A 19,765-nucleotide genomic window follows, 5' to 3' on the forward strand; every position below is an offset into this window, starting at 1 on the left:
GTACACACAGTATGCATATAACTATGCCCACCCACACACACAGTGCATCAGTGCAATAACACTTCTAGTTAAAAATACACACCCAGGCACCATTATGCACTAGAATAGTCTAGTCAGTGTCTTTCAGCTGTCCACTCTTTATACTTTATCAGCTAAAACACACTTTCCATTCACCCAATGATTGAATTACATCTTTGTGCCGCTGCCCACCGAGCACAGCATCCATCACCAACCGACAGGCAAATAACGCAAGCTAAAACACTTATCCTCCAATAACAATGCATGCTGAGAGATATGAGGTTTTCTGTCAAGTAAATTTGAGATAATGGAATTGCTTTTACTGTGCGAGAACTGAAGAACGTCTCATATACCTCCATATACACCTCTGAAAAATCTATCTTCTCTTTGCTCTGCCTGTCTCTCCCCAGAAATCTCATATGAACGGAGCTCGCATAATCAGATAAAACTCACATGCACAAAACATCATTTAGCATTCATAATTACATTCTAACCAACAAACGCAAACAGGCCCCACAATCGCCTGGGATCGAGACACTGAGCACTGTTTGTGTTTGTGTTTGTGCGATCGGTGTTTTTGAAACGGGTATGTTTTGTAATTATAATCTTGTGCATGATCAGAAAGTCTGTGCGTTTCAGTGATTTTACCACAAGTAAGGGGGTCTTTATTGCTTAAAATGGAGGTAACAGCACCACTGTCCAAAAAATTTGTTACATTTATTATCAAAAATTATTGGAATAATTAGTGATAAGTATTATAGTACAAATCAAACACTGTAGCAACATTTATAGCCATTTTATGGGTCATCCAATTAGAATTAGACTCTGAACCATCCCCGTTTTTATATCTGTACCTGCTTGTAAGTGCAAGACTTGGGCGTTAGGCATCCAGCTACTGTAATGAAAGGTGCTTTACAAGACAAATGTGACTGTTAGAAGCCCAGTACAAATCTGAACTAAAATGAGTAAGATTAATTAATGGCAAGTGTCGAATGTGCTTCATCTAAAAGGTGTAATGCAGTTACTCGTTCCTCGACTCTACCCTCGTGCTCTAGGCAGCCAGGGTTTGAGGAATGGATCTGTGGTCATTCACACTGGATTGATTACCCATCTCCCCCTCTGTTAATACGCAACAGCTCCAGGCTATAGACATATTTCTCCCGAGACTCACTGGGACATTGCTGTATTTCCATTCCAAGCAGGTTATACAGAAACAATTCCACCCAGACAGCATCAAAAGACAAGGGATCTCGATACAACATGCAATGCTTTGTTTTTCATTTGAATAACCCAACTAGATGATGCATGCATGGATATAATATTTCAGGCACTGAGCACAGATCATTAAAGTTTATCTGAAAATGGAACCCATTTCAGTCAGTCTCCAAAAAAAGAAAGAAAGCTGAAACATTAGTGGGTTTGCTCAACCTCAATACAACAGCACATTCAGAAGTGATTAATAAAGTACATAATGTGCTAAAAGTGTATCTTGTATTTTTAATCAGTAATAATGAGATTTGTACCACAAGCTCCTTTGCAAAACTTTTTCTGAAATTAGACACCCACCAGGGTTACCAAACCTTTTCACCAATGATTTTTCTTTTTGTTTGTGATTACTGGATAAGGATTAAAATCATTTTATGTGTGGGATCGAGTGGATTTCCATTTGTACGTCAGCTAGAAATCCTTGGAATTAATGGTTTTAAAAGATTAGGCTTAATATACAAATGTCTCCAATAAATCTGTCCTAAAATGTCCTGAGGTTTGAAGGCTTTTACCCTCAAAGGCTAGATTGATGTTATCGCCCTATCTAGTGCTCACATTTTACTATATAAAAGCATTCATGACGAACAAAAACTAGCCAATGAAAAATATTTTAGAGCGTACCATAACCGAAAATAATAATAAAACAATATTCACCAGGGATGCGTGAGATATCAGTACATTGTCGGCTGACCTTTGTGGTAGATTTTTCCCTAAACCTAACTATCTGGGTCTCGTCTACAAATCGACGTCCCCGAACGTCTACTGTCGACGTTTAGTCTATCTGGGTCTCGTCTACAAATCGACGTCCCCATTCAATAATAGTCACCTAACTAACTTGTTCCCCTAAACTAGCTTCCTTCCTAAACTAGCTTCCCTCGCAGGAATAATCGACAAACAGACTCAAGCAAATGTCCTTTAAATGCTTTAATCATGGCCAGGAGATCTTCCCGAGCAGTTCTCAGGGAATCTCGCCCAAGAAGCAAGGCCGGAGGATCTCAGACAAATTCCATTGAGAATCCCACCACCGTAAAACACGGATACAACAGTTTTTATAGAATCGAGAAAACAAATAAGACTAACATGTCACCTTCAATATGATTGGTTCAATTGGTTCAAAAGCCCCAACCTTTTCCCTCTGTCACTGTCACAAACTCTGTTTTTGTGATTACTTATCACAAGGTTTGAGAACTAGTAATCTGTCTAGTTTCACTTTCCCTGTTTGTTATTTATACACACACACACACACACACACACACACACACACACACACACACACACACACACACACACACATACACATACACACTCAAAGTCACAAGTTTTCCCCAAAGAGTTTGGAAACATTTAAAAGCATATGAATGTCGTTCCTGCAAGAAAAACAAATGTTAGTTGATCAATTAAAAAATCCATCACACCTTCAATTGACTGATATTAAAGATTTTTTATTATTTAATAATGGTATTCTAATAATAATGATATTGGATATACACAGCTATTGGATATTTAATTGCACATGCTCATCTCCCCTATTTTTACATTCAGATTAACAGCATCTAATGCATTCTTAAAGTTGATATTTTAAAACACTAATTTAATAACACTGTTAAATGTAATCATTAGCAAATCTCAAAATGAATATCCATTTTCACACTGTACATTACAATGTTGCAATGCCTAAATTCACTTGTAACATTTAAAATGGTTTTAGTTTAAAATTAGATTTTAAATATATTTAGAAAAAAGTAGTATTTAAAAAAAAAAATTAAAAAATTTTGTTTTAAAGGAATATTGCAGTATTATTATAAATGTAAAATAAATAAATGTTTTAATAAATAAATTTATCTGTGCACATCTTTTTTTTATTATTTTTTTTTATTCATTTTAATTCATCCAACCATCCAATCAATTCCCTATGGACAAAATCAAGTCCCACCCTAAATTTTTCTTGTTGAAGAAGCAGTTTCACTCAGATATATGTAACAATATGGAAGAAAAGACTATCACAACATTGGTCTCATGGCGTCTTTAAGATTGCAATTTATTGGTATGGCCCAGAATTGTAATATTGGTGCATTCCTAATATTAATGTTATCCATGATAGACGGTGAGAAAAAAAGAGTGAGGCACTGAGTGGTTTCTCTCAAGGTCGATCCTCCTGACCCTGTGATCCTGCTCACATCTCACACAGCAGTGCTTAAGGTATCACTCTGAAAAGACTCTGTTCTTCATCTACTATGACGTTACGCTCTATTCAGAGATCCTGTTTCTGTTACTCACAAAGGCAAGACTGTGCTTCCCCCTGTCTTTATTGAGCTAGAAGAGTGTTTGCTCAGCCATTTCTGGGGAAGATTTGTGACACCTCATTTTGACAGAGCCGCTTTGAATTGATTAATCTAACAAAAGGTATAAATCATACAGATATATTTGCTCAGAAAAGTGTAAAAAAAAAATATAGAGGCCTATGTTGAAAACAAAACCGTATATGAATACTGCATATGTGAAAATGCACTGGCCCTATCTAGCGGCCAGTTACACAGATGGCAGAATTACAGAAAACGGCCCGCCTAATTTAAAGGTTAATTAACCTCCGTGTTCTTCCAGTTGCTAATTCATCTCAGTGTAATGACTGAGAGAGTCATTACAGATGAGCCCATTAACTATAAAAAGCTTCCGAAAGCAGGAGTCAGAAAAGAGGTGGAATCAGACAAGACATTTACACGCATGTGTTTAAAATTGTATGTAATCTTCTCTCTGTGGGATCATTGTGCATGTGAATTAAATAGAGTGGGAGTCAAAATGAGTGAAAGAGAGAGGTAGAGATTAAGAGAGGGAAAGAAAGAGTGAGAGAGCGAGAGAGAGAGGAGGAAGGGTTAAGCACAGGTCAGTGGTGGGTGGTGTATTTTACATTTGTTAACTAGCTTTACGACATGCTTCCCGTATGTCAACACGACCACAAAGCAAGATAGCACACGTAATGCAAATAACTGATAAACGAATATGCAATATGTATTTCCTGAACAACTTTTTTTGTAGGGATCTGCATGCAGTTTCTATGTAGGTACGGTAAACCTAATAATGACAATAAACCCTTGTAATATTTTGCATGATATTTCTACAAGTATACCAAGGACGAGACATAACTAATAAAATTACACCAAATTCCGTCCTCAAGAAACAATGAGTCCTAACCAAAACAAAATTAAACCGCAAATACCCTTGACACTCAGGTAAAACTGGTAAAAGTAATCAATAGCAAATCTCAAAATAAATGTATACTTTTCATACGATGTTGTGATGCCTAAATTCTTATGTAGCATTTAAATAATCTACAAATATATTTAATATCGCCATTTATTGGGATGGGCCAGAATTGTAATATTGTAATATTGGTCTCTAATAATATGAAAAGTGATGTATATGCGAGAGAAACGGCTTCTCGAAACATTGTAGGGCGGGACTTCAGGAATTGATTGGATCGTTGCTGTGATTTCATGTGAGTGACAGGTTGTACAGTATATATACACAGCATGAAACATTGAAAAAGAGAATAAAAAATTAGGCAGCCATTCATAAATGTCCAGTGGGCATTCAGTCTTTTGTACTAAAACAGGTGTCTGAGAAAGGGCAAAGGGAAAAACAGAACTCGACTGTGCCGCTTCCTTTCAGAGAGAAAGCGATAAGGGGCAAATGACAGCATGTCAATCCTGCCATAAATTATGCACGGCCGAGAGAAGATGAATAGGCATGTAAAGCTTATCGGAGCTCAAGGTCCGGAGCCTGCCGATGGCACAGCTGCTGTAATCTACTGTAGACCTGATCAAACTCATAACCTTTAAACACTCCTCGACTCGACTCTTTTTCAGATTATAGCAGTTCAATAAAATTTGACTAAGAAAAAGGATGGGAGAAAAAGCAAACAAGATAAAGAAAAACATGAAAAGGATAGTGAGGTAAAAAAAAAAAAAAAAAACAATGCTTAAAAAGAGTAAATGAGGTATTCAAGTTTAAAAAATGAGTATGTTTCTGTAATAAAAATTGTTATTTGTGGGCCTTAGTGTAAATGTCCAGAGACTGTAAATGAAAATAAAGCAAAAATTATTTAGGAAAAAAAGAGAAAACTTGCACAAAAGTAGTTTCTCGTTATCTTTAATAAAAATTAACTTTTACCTGGAAATCAAAGTTTGCCACAAGATGCATGGCATGTTGCAGGACTTCAAAATGCAAGAAACATGTGGCAATAAAACCATAAAACTCAAACTGAAATAAGATACCAAAAAACTTGATTTTCATCACTCAAAAATTCATGTAGGCTACTGCAAATAAACAGTCTGATTTTTTTTACATTGAAAAAGATGCTTGAAACAGAAGGGACAAGAAAGAGAGAAAGAAAATGGAAGACAAACAGCCTTAGTGAGAAAGAATGAGGGAGTAAAAGCTCCAGCTTCGTTTGGTGCAATCCAGTTTTTTTCTGTTTTAATCGGGAACAATCAAAAGCGGGGTCGTCAGAACTAACGTAACTACATTTTTCATTAGTGTTAAGTAACTCAGCTGTTCAATAAAGAGTATATAGCTTTCCAGTAACAAGCCATTTGTTTCAGGAAGTAGTGGTTTAGTGAGACAACATTGCAACATTGCTGGTCATTACATCACATTGTATAAAGCAAAAATGAGCTTAGGCAATAATTGAGAACACTCTGAATCCAACTCATTTTAGCAAACTGCTTCATTGGGACTGTTCATTTGAATAAACCATTTTAAAACGGCAATTCACTGATTAATTTGAGTAGCCTCAAGTCCCTGAACAGTATTCTTTACAACATTACACTCTTAAAGGGACAGTTTACCCAAAAATGGCAATTCTGACATTGTACACTCCATGTTGTTCCAAACCTGTATGAAAAATAAATTATATTCTGAGAAATGTCTCAGTGTTTTTTTCAGGGTTGTCCATACAATGGAAGTCAAAGGTAACCAAAATTCAAATCTTCTTTTGTGTTCCACAGAAGAAAGCAAGTCATACAGGTTTGGAAAGACCTGAGTATGGATTAATTCATTTTAGGGTGAACTATCCCTTTAAATATCTTCAATGTAGTTTAGTGTTACTAAACTACTTTTTCAAAAGAGTCGGCTGACTTCAGCAGCACTTTGAATTTTAAGTAGCTTGTAACTTAGCAAGCTAGTTTCAAAGTAGCGTCCCGAGCACACAAAGACAGTATGGGGGGAATCTCAAAGGGTTCACAAATCTCACTCGTTTCTTCATCCTTATTCCGTCACCATTTTTCTATACAAGCAATTCTTAGTTCTTTACTTTCTCCTTCTCCAATTCAAGGCCTCATTTCTGCATAAAACAAAAGTCTGCCCTAGTCTCTCCCACATGGCATTCTTGAGATTGCAGACAGTTTAAGGTCTCTCGTCGTCCCTAATCACATTCCTCCCCTTTCTCCGTCCTTTAAAGCCACTGAGGATGGGAGATAATCCCTCTATCAGGCAGAACTTAAGATCGTCTCATGTAGGAGTCTCTTGGAGGGCAGAATAGTTTTAAAGACTCCTTTCCCTCTAGTAAATGGAGCAGTTAGCATTTTTATTCTAACGGCTGTGCGCTCTGCAGAGCGTAGGCTGCACTGCGATAATGAGCGCAATCGCACAATATGTCCTCACATGATTCATTCACAATGAGAATGGGATTTTGGACGTGAGAGCAATTCACCATAACCTTATTTCCATATTGAAGCAAGTAAAGGTCAAAGGCAATTTCTTAATACTTTTTGAAACTCATTTTGAACCTAAAAGCTGCCCATTTTTAGGGTGTTTTTACATGACAACGATGTACTAAATATGAAAAAGTTTTTCCGCGTACAGATGACAACGCCGTCAAAACGATCCCCATTCACAAGGATCCACGAAAACGACTAAAAAGCTGTATTATGCTGCCAGGCCAGTAGTTGGCATTCTGACTTTGTAAAGAAACACTACGCCCCTCTAGACTGAAAACATAATTCGCATGACATCACCGTTTTCACAAATTCTCTCTTTTTTTTTTTTTGCATGTAGACGACAGCGGTACAGTATTCAAAACTTACACTTTAAAGGAGAACTCCGGTCAATTTTAACATTGAGCTTATTTTTTGTAAATTTGGAGTGCTGTCAATACAGAGAACAACGACAAAAATCGGTGTTGCCTACACCGTGTTATCCTCTTTTTAAAATTTGCACCCTGTTGACTTCAATGGGGCAAGTTTTAAACCTGCTTTTAGCCTCTTAACATCCTTGATGTGTCATTACAAGTGCACAGCCATGTGAGTGATTCCTTCAGAGTGAACACGGTGAATCTGACTGCAGTAGATGTGAAAGATATGAATAAAAATGATGTTAATTCAGCCAGCGCACATACCTGTATTTACTTCCTGTTTTCGGTCGAAGTCCACAGTAGTCGATTGTCGAGTTCTCCACTGTTGCTTAGTTATCTATGATCACGCGCGTGAACTCGACAATCGACTACTGTGGACTTCGACCGAAAACAGGAAGTAAATACAGGTATGTGCGCTGGCTGAATTAACATCATTTTTGGAGTTATTTATTGGAGTACATTTTTCAAAAAAAAAAAAATACTATTTCAGTCTGCCTTCAAAATGTAATTTTTAATTCAATGTTAATTCCATTTGTTAGTAATTTTTTGTGTGAAATTTACTAAAGTTGCTTACATACTAAACCCTAGATGACCTAGCATCTATTCACAAAAAATAACAATGTCCAAGACATCTCTGTAGGCCACTGACTGCTGAAGACAGGTCCAAACTATCTTTCTTTGCCCATGGGAATTCAACCGCAATGTTCCGGTTTGTGTCTGTAACCTCTGTGCTGTTGACACATTATTCCCTTAAGAGGACTGTTTCCCACTCTGTAAGTGCATGAAGGTGACAACAGTGAAGACAGCAGCTGTCACAGGCACAAATTAAACCACAGAAAGGTAAGCCTAATAAGAAAAGTCTCACTTTGAGCTGCATCATTTAATTGAATGGTGGCATATGGGATCCAACTGACTTGGAAATAACAGAATAGAGCACAACTGTCGGGTTCCTAAAAAAAAATCTATTTATTTTCTCAATAGAGAAATGAATTGTTAGTATATGCTTATGTTTTGGCAAATAGACAGTGTGAATTCTATCTCCATTCTTTAAAAAAAGATTGGTTATTAGCCAAATTCCTGTTGAAGAACTACTAGTTTAAACAACTTTCATGCTTGTATACACTACCATTCAGTTATCTATGTGCACAAACCATTTCTTTGATCAAAGATACAGTAAAAATAGCAATATTGTTTTAAAATATTATATTATATATAATTATAATAATTATAATATTATATTTATTCAGCAAGGATGCATTGAATTGATCAAATGTGACAGTAAATGCATTTGTTTTATTGATTTATTTTACTTTGATTTTCAATAACACAACAATGGTACCTGGATTTCAAGGCGGTATATACAACATACACTAGCTTGTAAATACATTCACATTGCTATACAAGATTCCTATTTTAAATAAATGCTGCTTTTTTTAACTTTCTATTTATCAAAGAATCCTGAAAAAAAGTATCTTCAAAAATGTTAATCAGCACAACTGTTTTCAACATTGATAATGATAAGATGGCAGACCAAGGCTGCGGACACAGTGGGCAGTTACAGTACCATTGTGCTCCTGTTACACCTGCACCAACATGACCCTCCTGAGAAAATGTATCATCTTACAACCAGGATACTGAGTGTGAATCGAAGATGACAGGATCAGTTACAAACCCACAAAATAGACCATCTTCCTATAACATTTCTCCTTTTTTGACTTGGTAATCTCCCTCCCTCATCCTTTCTCTCTTTCTCTCATCTCCTCTAATTCCATTCAGTGTGTTCACTTTGCATCTGACTTGATTAAAGGGAAACTGCAGTTTTCTTTCCCTCTGTTCTCTCTATCTCTAAGTACTGGGCTGTGAAAGGGGAACATCTTGGCACATAAACACCCTCTGCAGAGAAAAGAACAGAAAAAAAAAATTGATATTTCAGTCGGCAGTAGAGTGCGAGTGGGCCAGGAATATCATGATTCATTAGTTCAGTGTTTGATGCGTGATGCCTGGGAAGAATAACACTATCCGACAATAATAGAAGCCTTCTGGGAACACCTTAACACGTTCAAGCCTACCAGATCTGTAAAGGTTTGGATAAGACTGTAGTACTCTCTGTTTAAACTGAGTTACTTACCACTCAAACACACACAAATGTGGAAAAAACAACAACAAAAAAACAGGTTACTACGTCAAGGACCAAACAGAAGTATATCTAATCTAAAATCTATCATTTTCCGTTTTATTAGACATTTTTGATTAAATATTGTGTAAATAAATATTTTTATTTTCATAGTTAATTTATTTCATTTAAATGTTAACAATTGTGCAATGTGCATGTATATTGCATTCATAATCTTAAATTGTTTTATATCATTCAAATGCATGAGTGAAATATCAACCAAGTCACCCTGCATGTCTATCATATCAGCAGTGGAACTAATTATTGAAAAGCCCATATCATAAAGCATAAATAGCAAAAAATTATCAAAACAGTTTAGAAACATCCATTTCGTTGTTCAAGACTGTGACCAATTCTGCTGTCTTTCTAATAGAGTATTTCTCTTATTGTCTCAGAGGGTATTAGCAAGTTTGCATGGCAAATTAAGGTGAAAAGGAGCATTTATAATAGCTGAATATTTTATGTTTTTCAAAGTGGTAAATATTTCATGAAATGCTTTATACATGAGGACAAAATTAGCTCAGGCTGAGAGCAATTGCACCTCATTTCAATAAGAACACACGCTGTTATTCCTCATGAGGAGGGCGAGGAGGAAAGACAGAATGTGAAAGCAGGAAGAAGAAAGGAAGAAAAGAGTTGAAAGAGCAGTTGAGCTGTGGGAAAAGAGAAGTAGTGTTCTTGAGAGCGAGTGAGTGAAGAGACCAGTCGAGTTCACACTCCCCATGGTGGATACATAAGGGAACGTAAAATGAATAATAATTTCTTTGATATTAACAAAAAATTCAATTAAAATTATACAAAAAAAATGAATGAAGTGGCACATTCATTTGATAAGGCAAAAGTTTAGATTTGAAACAGAAGTAGCAAATGTCTTTTCTTCACTATTTTTCCGCATATCCGAGTGTAACAGCTTCTTGAACTAAATGTAGGACAAGGCTTGATTTTGTCCATAGGGAATTGATTGCATCTTTGGATCATTTCATTTTGGATCATGGTTTGCTACTGCTGTGATCTAGTTTGAGTTAAAGGTTGTCCATGTCGAACCAGCAAACACGTCAGCAAATTAATAAATACTGCAATATTCCATAAAAACACAATAATTGTTCATTTTGATTTCATGCTGACTTTAAGGAAATAAAGCAGTCTGTTCATTTTACAATTGTAAACAGATCCACACTTAAAGAGCAGACTTTCTTTCTTTGTCATGGATAACAGGTGACTCACACAGCAGGACTAGGAGAAGAGCCATCTATGGAAGGAACTTACACACACACTGCATGTACTTACACTCTTGATATCCATCATAAAAATCTAACAAAAACAGATCAATAAGACACTTCCGTGACACTGTTTGATGGACGCTTTTCCCTGCATTTTCCAGGAACTGGGGCAGGTGACAGTGAGTGAGGAGCGTTTTAAAGCATTTAAAAGACAAATGCATCAATGAAAAAGGGTTGGAATTCTGTACTGTTGTTGAAACTGTGTTTCTCATCAACTTTTAGGTGATGATTAACTGTCACACAAGATAACTGTTTTTTTTTTTTTTAAATGTCACTTAATAGATTACAAACAGCTTCAAAAAGGAAAATACATTTATAACATTTTATAAGACATTTTATTTTTTGTATATTCATCAAATGCATCGTCCATTTTCACAAGTACTACACAAGAATAATGAGGAAATATTATTAAAAATATTATCAGAACTTTAATCATAGGCTGGGTAGTTGATGTGTCATGCAAAATGTATTGCTTTTTACTTTAACTGCTGGATCACTAACTCCTGCTCACAGTAGGGTTAGGAATATAAACATGGAATATAAAACTTTAGAGCATAACTTCCTTATTTGCACATTATAAATATTTTTACCATCTTAAAGGAGAAGTTCACTTTTAAAATGAAAATTCTGTCATCATATAATCACCCTCATGCTGTTTCAAACCTGTATGAATTTCTTTCTTCTGCTGAACAGAAAGGAAGATATTTAGAAGAATATCAGTAACCAGACAGTTTTTGGGTCCCATTGACTTCCATAGTAGGAAAAAAATATACTATGGAAGTCAATGGGACCCAAAAACTGTCTGGTTACTGACATTCTTCTAAATATCTTCCTTTCTGTTCAGCAGAAGAAAGAAATTCATACAGGTTTGAAACAACATGAGGGTGATTATATGATGACAGAATTTTCATTTTAAAAGTGAACTTCTCCTTTAAATAGCTTGTGATTACATAAAGATGAAGTCAGTGGAAATATGGGCCGGTTCACAGACACCATGTTCTGGCATGAGAAAAATAACTATTTTGGTGAAAAAGTTATGATCCAGAACTAACCCGGCTCTTTCCATCTCTCTCTCTTTGCCCTAATTTATGGCTCCCTGTCTGAGCTTGGTTTTACAAGGTGAACATTGCTGCAATAATTATCATTTAAGAGGGACCGTCCCTTACTCCGGACACATATTGTCATTCAATTAAGGTGGGCACACATTGAGGGGCTTAAGGGTCAGGCTTTTAAATGAAAGGATTGCCTCACGAGTCCTGTACTCCACAATCCCTCTTTCCAGTCTCAATTCATTCCATTTCCATCTCATCTCACGTCCCCTTTATGTCTCTCTTCACACTCTTTCTAATACCTCTATTTTCTCACTGGATCCTCTTTTAACACAGTGCCCTACCTGTCCTCATTACAGTCTCTTCTCTCGCTCCAGCACTCACGTCATTGGCTTTCGCTTGTCAGTGCCGCAGTGGCAAAAGACATTTCCGTCCATCAGCTCTCTCCTACTCAAGTCCTGTTCCTCCTGAACGGCTGACCATTACAGTACTTTCCTCCTGTCGCTCTCTCCCTCATTCCCTTTCTCCTCCAGCTCATGTTTATTTCATCCAATTTTCCTCCAGTGCTGCTTTTCTCCCAGGAGCATGGATAGATCTCAATAATTCAGCAGGCTGTCTGAGCTATGCTGGGCTAGCAGGACACCCATCACTGGACATGAGGAACTTTCAGTGCCCCACTTACTCCATAAGCAGATAATCATCAATATCGCTCCAAAGCACTGCTTTCTACTGACGAGATCACTATGATATAAACTGTCCATGAACATCGATGCCATTTTCAATGCTGCTTTTTCTTTATGAAACCGATGGATGAGTCACAAAGCTCCATTATTACACAAAATGTTAATGACATTCATGTCACACAATTATCCTACTGTAGTAAATGTTACTTTGCACTTCAGTTCAATGTGTCCCATGCACGTCTTCCACACAAACCATTTACATCTAATAACAATAATAATCTTGCGCATGCATAAATAATAACTAGATTTGCAAATACCAGTGCTCGCAAACCAACAACAGCACCATGCTAAAGTTTTAGGGAAGGTTGTTGGCGTAGGTCTTGCATACATTTTGTGGTTCTCTTGATTTCTGTCGTGGTGTGATGTGTGGTTCCGTAAATGCAGGACAAAAGAGGGTCACATGAACCTTTAGAAAGCATTATAATTTGCTGATTTGGTGTGTAAGAAACATTTCTTTTTATTAGATTTGCTACAGATAAGTGGTTGTTTTTTTTTAAGATGAATTTTAAATAAGCATTAAATGATAAAGATAATCATATGGTACCAATATATTGTGCCTGCCTATTCAATGTTACATTTATTTAAAGTATAAAGTTTTTAAAGACCAAAAAGAGAAATTATAAACAAACCAAAGTTAGAATGGAGTTGTGGGCAGTTTGTAGGCTGAATTAACTGATAAATTAGTTGAGATAAAAAGAAAGAACTGAAATTAGTAAGAGAAATTAATATCAGTACAAGAACAGTAACTGTTGCCATATTACTGTACTATAACATATTCCATAATGTGATTACAATCCAATGGATCTCAAATACATACTGCTTCTCAATTAACTTCCTTTTAAAGTAATTGAATCATTTTGTCCTTGTATATATGAGATCAGTTTTCCTCTGAAGAAAGCTTAATCTCAAAAGGGGCTCACTACTGCAGTATAACTTTATTGCTTGCTGAATTAACAGTCTTTGAACACTTAATATTTCTCATGGATCTTCCATCTAATTTTCATCACAAAAATGGAGCCCAGCAGTTTGCCAAACTCATATTAAATTTCGGCCGAAGTAGTATCGGAGACCACTGACTTGCTCTCTTATTTCACAACACTGACAGGAAGTTAATGCAACTAACGTCTAAGGGCGCAGACTTTCTGTAATGCTATTCTGTAAATGGTATATTCACATTGTCTTAAAACGCTTATGTTAATATAATTGGCATATAGGCTAAACGTTACATTATTATAACACAAATCTATGATGTCATCATAGGAAATCTGAGCCTTTTAGACAGCATTTTAGCAGACGTTCTTAATGGAAAGAAATGTGCAATACCCTCATCTCCACATAAACAAAGTGAATTTTTAATGATGAAATGGTAGAGTATCTGCGTTTCTATTAGTGAGATCACAGCATAAAACCAGCTCACAGAACACATTCTGTGATTCCATTAACGTACAGTCTGCATGTATAATTCAGACAGCTGGCATACACTAACTCGCTCTCTCTTGATGACTGTCCAGTTATCAGACTGCTGTTCGTGTCTTGACTCTTTCTCTTTCTCGCTTTATCCATCTATCAGTCTCTCTTTCTATCTCTGTATCCATAGTTACGCAGACAGTTTTGCCCATCCCTGCCTCAACCAATTGTTCAGGGATTGAAGCTTGTAGGAAGTAGGTCAGCCTGTGTTGCACTTGGCATAAGGTAAAGGCAGCCGAGGCATTAAAATACCAATTTTGGGTTAATATTCATCCAACCTTCGAGCAGGGACCGTAACACAATCCATAAAACAGACTCAATGAAATGGGAATTTTTTTATGATGGGATAGGACGTGGAGATATCGCTTTGTTAAAAAACAGCAACAGTCACCCAGACTAGTGGGTGAGAGGGTTTAATCAGGGCTCCAGACTGTGACCAAAAGAGTCACAAATGTGGCAAAAAAACAAAACAACAAATAACAATGGTTTATGAACAAATGGCTCTTATGATGAGTCTTTTTTAAGAAGAAGTCTCCATCTCAAAAGGTATCGCTTTGAATCGATCGAACAACTGACTCGTTTATTATTTTTCAAAAAAAATATTTTTCGTCATGTCTAATTTGAAATGAACAAAGTCGTTACTGTGATGTGTTCATTACTGATTGTGTGTTCATATGACAATAACATTTCTAAAGTTACACATTCTGAACAGAATTTATAATAAATGGTTTTCTAAGTTAAAAAAAATACATAATTATAATTTTTATATAGCACAAGTAGAATACGAATTCACTGTGACATTAACAAATTGGAAAGCAATTTTATACAAAACATAATTAGAAAATCAAACCAAAGGCATCTTAACACAGCCGAGTTAAAGGGGACCTATTATGCAAAATTGACTTATATATTGTTTTTGAACATATTTGTATCCGCAGTGTGTGTACACAACCACCCTATAGAGGGTATGCGTGTGGCAGAAAGACTAAGCGGCAGCATTGGTTTTCAGCGTGAACAGGAAAGAGCTTTGAGATTGACTGTATAAATAGATTTGACAAGAAATCTGAGGTATATTTTTACAGACTGCTGAAAGCTACAGAACAGAGAAGGATTGCTACAATTCACAGAAACAACTGGATCCAGGCACCGAAAGGTGGATTTGCAGTTATCATTGTGTCAATATGCTGAATTTAGGGGTAAAATCATACCCTATATATTGTTTTGTTATATATTGTATTGACAACTCATCAATTAAATATTAACCATCGTATATTCTGCATAATTGGATGTATTTAAATAAACACTGACAAAAAACTATACAAGTTTTAGGGCTGGACGTTATGATGATATATATAACATTGATATAAGTGATCTACCTATATTGTACTTATTTAAAGTGTTTTTACACAGGCAAATTTGCTTTATGTATTTCCCTAAAATTTGTATTTCATCAAAATCAGGCACATTTAAATGTCATGAAACACGATTCCTGCCTGCATGTCAATATCCATGGATCACTGGATCTTTGGTCAGTTATAAGTTGTAACAAACACTAAATCGAGTCCAAACTTTAGTTTAAACTAATAATCGTTTGTATTACTGCCGTTTTGGCAGTATCCCCTATTAAATCCAGTCATGCAGCAGCTCTTCTGCCACTCAGTTCGGCTGAGGTGACGTGTTCCAGCGGGAAAATGACATCAATGCATACCCTCTATTGTGGTAAAAATCCATCTATTCCATTTGTTATTTTCCCAATAATTCTGAAACAGTGTCTCAAAATGAGCTGTTCAGGAATGTGATGTGTTGTCACATTGGAACAGGCCCCGCCCACGACGACTGGCACGGAATCTGCCTAATTATCTTAGCTCCTCCCCTTGAGTGAGGTGTACACAGTCCGCCATGTTCATCTCCTCACCAGAGCATTTAACAGCAGCATTCACGTATTCTTTATAAAGCTACTAAAGTTATTCAATTCAAATCAATTCAAACAAATTTTCTGTTTTTCTTTTGTTTTTTGAAACGCATTAACATCATATACACAGCAATAGGTTATATTACGATGCTTTCACTTGAATACACGGATCTAATACACACATGCGATTTCTTTCCCTGCGGTTTACGTTCACAGACATAACCGACTGTGTTTATGTGAATTTCGGGTGTTTTTGCCAACCTTGTATGTATTTGACGGTCTAAGCACATTCAGCACAGAAATTCGATTAATACTTACGGCACAAGGCATCTGACAGCCAGCTTTCTGTGCACGTGCTTCGGGTGTGTGCGCTCAGAAAACCATAAACTGATACTTAATAACTGAAAATAATAACTTTCATGATGATGAAGAACTGCAATGTCACGTGAGCGTGATCGCGAGATAGGGATGATCATCAAAACCAAACATATGTTTTGTTACAGATGTTTGTTTTGTTGTTGGCAGAGTTTCCGAGACAGGAGTTGTAAAGGCTCCGCCCTCTTTTGGAAAGGGGGTGGGGTGCAGCAGCTCATTTGCATTTAAAGATACACGCATGTTTTTTCTTTCACTCAAAAAAATGGCATTTACAACATGGTATTATAAATGATCTGTGGGGTATTTTGAGCTGAAACTTATATTACATCTTGTAAAAGGGGCATAATAGATCCTTAAAGACTGCTCTATGCCTGCTCAAAATTCAGTGTAAAGACGCAATGCTGCATAAAATCCAGACTAAATTATGCCTACTCAGCCCCTAGTATCACAGTATACAGCTGTAATTGTGTTACACTTCAGAGGCACTTCTGTGCCACCTGTGCAATGTAAATTTTACAATAGTGATAAAAATAAGCATTCTAATTTTGATATTATTCACTCCAAAAAGAAAAGAAAAGAAAAGAAAAGAAAAAGGTCAAGTAAATGGACACTTTTCACATTTTTGGTCTAATTTGAGCGATTCTTTTGAGTTTAAGGAGCCAGAGATTCCCTGGTCATTAGTCTGGAGTCCCATTTTTGCTTGATCAAATATTGTGATTGGGTCATAGAGAAACATCAGTGGGATCCAGACAGCTGAGACAAAAAATACAAGCTGTGAGGTATTTTATGGAACATAAATGCATCCTCATCATCAAATCAGCATAACATATCAGTCTTAGAGTGCAAACATCAAGATAATTGTCCTACATAAAACTGTTAGCCACCAACTGCATCCCCATCAACTTCCTTTTCTGTAATCAACCCAGATTGCACAGTAAATCATTACATCAAGTCTAAATCATAAAAACATCATCCATACCATACAACTTTTATATGTGTATATGCGTCTTTGACAAACATCTGAACACACCTGCACTCCACCCCCATTAAACCACAAACACTCTTGACAAAGAGCTGACAGCAGTCATCACTGACATTGGTGAGTAACCAGTAAAGGCAGGCAGCCAGTAGAGAGCTGAACTCACTAGACCTCATTCATTTAGCATCCACAGGACAGAGCAGGCTGAACCTTTTGCTGACTAACCACTTCACAGGGCCCCATCTATCTACAAAGCCTTCAAACTCCCCCTGAAGTGGACCTATGTGATCAAACCAACCCAGTGACGTAACTGTTTCTATTCTTACTGGGGCGATCCTTGCCTCCAGGGTGCATGACGTCTGCTGCTAACATGAGCTATTGTAAAATGCTACTGCTTCTAAAAATAACAATGGAGCAGCAAGACTCATAAAGATAGGAACAATGCTTAGTAATTCAGTATCTTCTCGAGGTCAAAAATGTTACTCAAGGTAGTGTTGCTTATTTACTAATTGGGCGTTAGGGCAAGGCTCTTGAGAGCCCACTTTTGTACCAGATTTGGTTAGACAGTTACAGAAAGCTAATTTGATAAAGATAATAATAAAGTTACAAGCACTCTTAAAATCCTGCTACATTTACTCGTACAATAAAATTGGCATGCCCTTTATATAAATATTTTGACTGTTTTATCACTCCCAGAAACTCCCAGTTGTGAGCCAGTTTGCTCTAAAAGAGCACATAACGCTAGTATTTAATATTCAAAATGTAACATGTAAATGTTGTGTTGTCAATATTATATTTCATTTAGTATTTTGTATATGGATACTTAGGCACAGTGTATTTTTTTCTGTGCATTGTATATCGCATGTACAGTAGGGTCCCAAAATCTGCGAACACAAACGAAAAAGCATCCTTTTTGCATTTTTTTTAAATAACATTTTTCCATTACAAATAATATTAGCAGCATACTAATTAGTGAAAAACAGTAATTGAAAAATGAACATTTAATCAGATCTGAAAAGGTGATTTCAGACTTTTGGATTCCACTGTATACTAAAAATTACTTTTTGCTCCGCAGCCAGTGGCAAAGAATGCTATTAGTAATAATACCCATTACATTTGGGTATTTACATTAAGGTTTTCTGTGCAACTGGGCACAGTTTCAATTTTTTGCTTTTGCATCATTGCATTTACCCCTCCCACGAGGATATATAAAGGTTACTCTGCTCCTACAAACGTATTAAATTTAGCCCTCTGGAGATAAAAATGACAAAACTGCATGATAACTAGCACTAACATTTTCATTCAGGGCTGGATGGTGAACGCCACAGTACTTTAGTCCTTGAAGCACCAGGATCATGTTTCCTGGTAGTTAAAGGCCAGTGACATATCATAAGGCAGACATTTTGCATATTGCATGTTTGTTTAATGTACCTGAACGTTAGAGGGGGTTGAATTTCATCTGGTTCAGTACACTCTGATGCACAACAGGGATAAAATGGTTATTTTCTCAACATCAGCACCAGCTAACAATCTCACCCTGCTAACAGGTTGCCTGAGATGTGTGGTCAAAGTCAAACTAACATGCGTTGTTCAGACAACAACCTGTTAGTTTCCAAAAACAACCTGTTAGTAGGCTATGTGATCGACTGTCAACTTCCTTTAAGCTATTTGGTTCCGCCCACGTTGTTTCAACAGATTTAGAAAAACCAAATCGAGATGAAGCAGTAGCATATTACAGCCATGATAAACATTTTATTTGCCTGTAGACTGTTTATGCAATAGGCTACCTCAATCCGTACTGACACCCGCCTGCTCGTGCATCTCTAGCGATGTTTAAACAAAAAAAATCAAGGCCTAAATAAAATAATAATACTTTTTTTTGTTTTTAAACGCGATACGTGTAACACAGTCTTACCGGTCCCCTCCGCTTTAAAGTCACGTTCTTCCACAGGAGAAGGTGTAGCTGGTGAAGAAATCCCATTTTCGATGAGTTGGAGAATGAAGTCGCAAATTATAATCTATTCATCACAGTGTTGTTGTTGTTGTTGTTGTTGTTTTGAGATTCCGCTTTAATTGCATTTTGTCCTCCCCGGCGTGTGACAATGCCAAACATCCTGAAATAGCAGGGCTGGGTTTGTGATCAGCTCTTTTGGTAGCAGCAGATACAGATATTCGCATCTCATTAAGCAGTGGGCGGATACCCCTGTCAGCTTTGGCCAAACGTAGCGAGCGAACGTTTCTTATTGTTATAGTAGCCTATATTGAGCTCTTCATTGAGCGCGCGACCGATGTGTCAAGTAGATCAGATGTGATTTTATGGTAATCTAGCGGCTGCCTCAGCTGGATTACTGATGCGCTGCTGAATCCTCATCATTC

The 19,765-nt window shown here is 36.7% G+C and overlaps 1 protein-coding gene across 1 annotated transcript in view; it reads right to left on the reverse strand.

The window, feature by feature from the left end:
* abca2 (ATP-binding cassette, sub-family A (ABC1), member 2) overlaps positions 1-19,765 on the reverse strand; it is a 59,618-nt gene extending 39,853 nt beyond the window's left edge. Inside the window, exon 1 of the mRNA XM_084114049.1 lies at positions 19,305-19,765. Coding sequence (XP_083970175.1) covers positions 19,305-19,370 — 66 coding nt within the window. The 5' untranslated portion in view covers positions 19,371-19,765. The remainder of the gene's footprint in view (positions 1-19,304) is intronic.

Source organism: Abramis brama (genome assembly GCF_963993115.1).
Source record: "Abramis brama genome assembly, chromosome: 5".
Lineage (NCBI taxonomy): Eukaryota > Metazoa > Chordata > Actinopteri > Cypriniformes > Leuciscidae > Abramis > Abramis brama.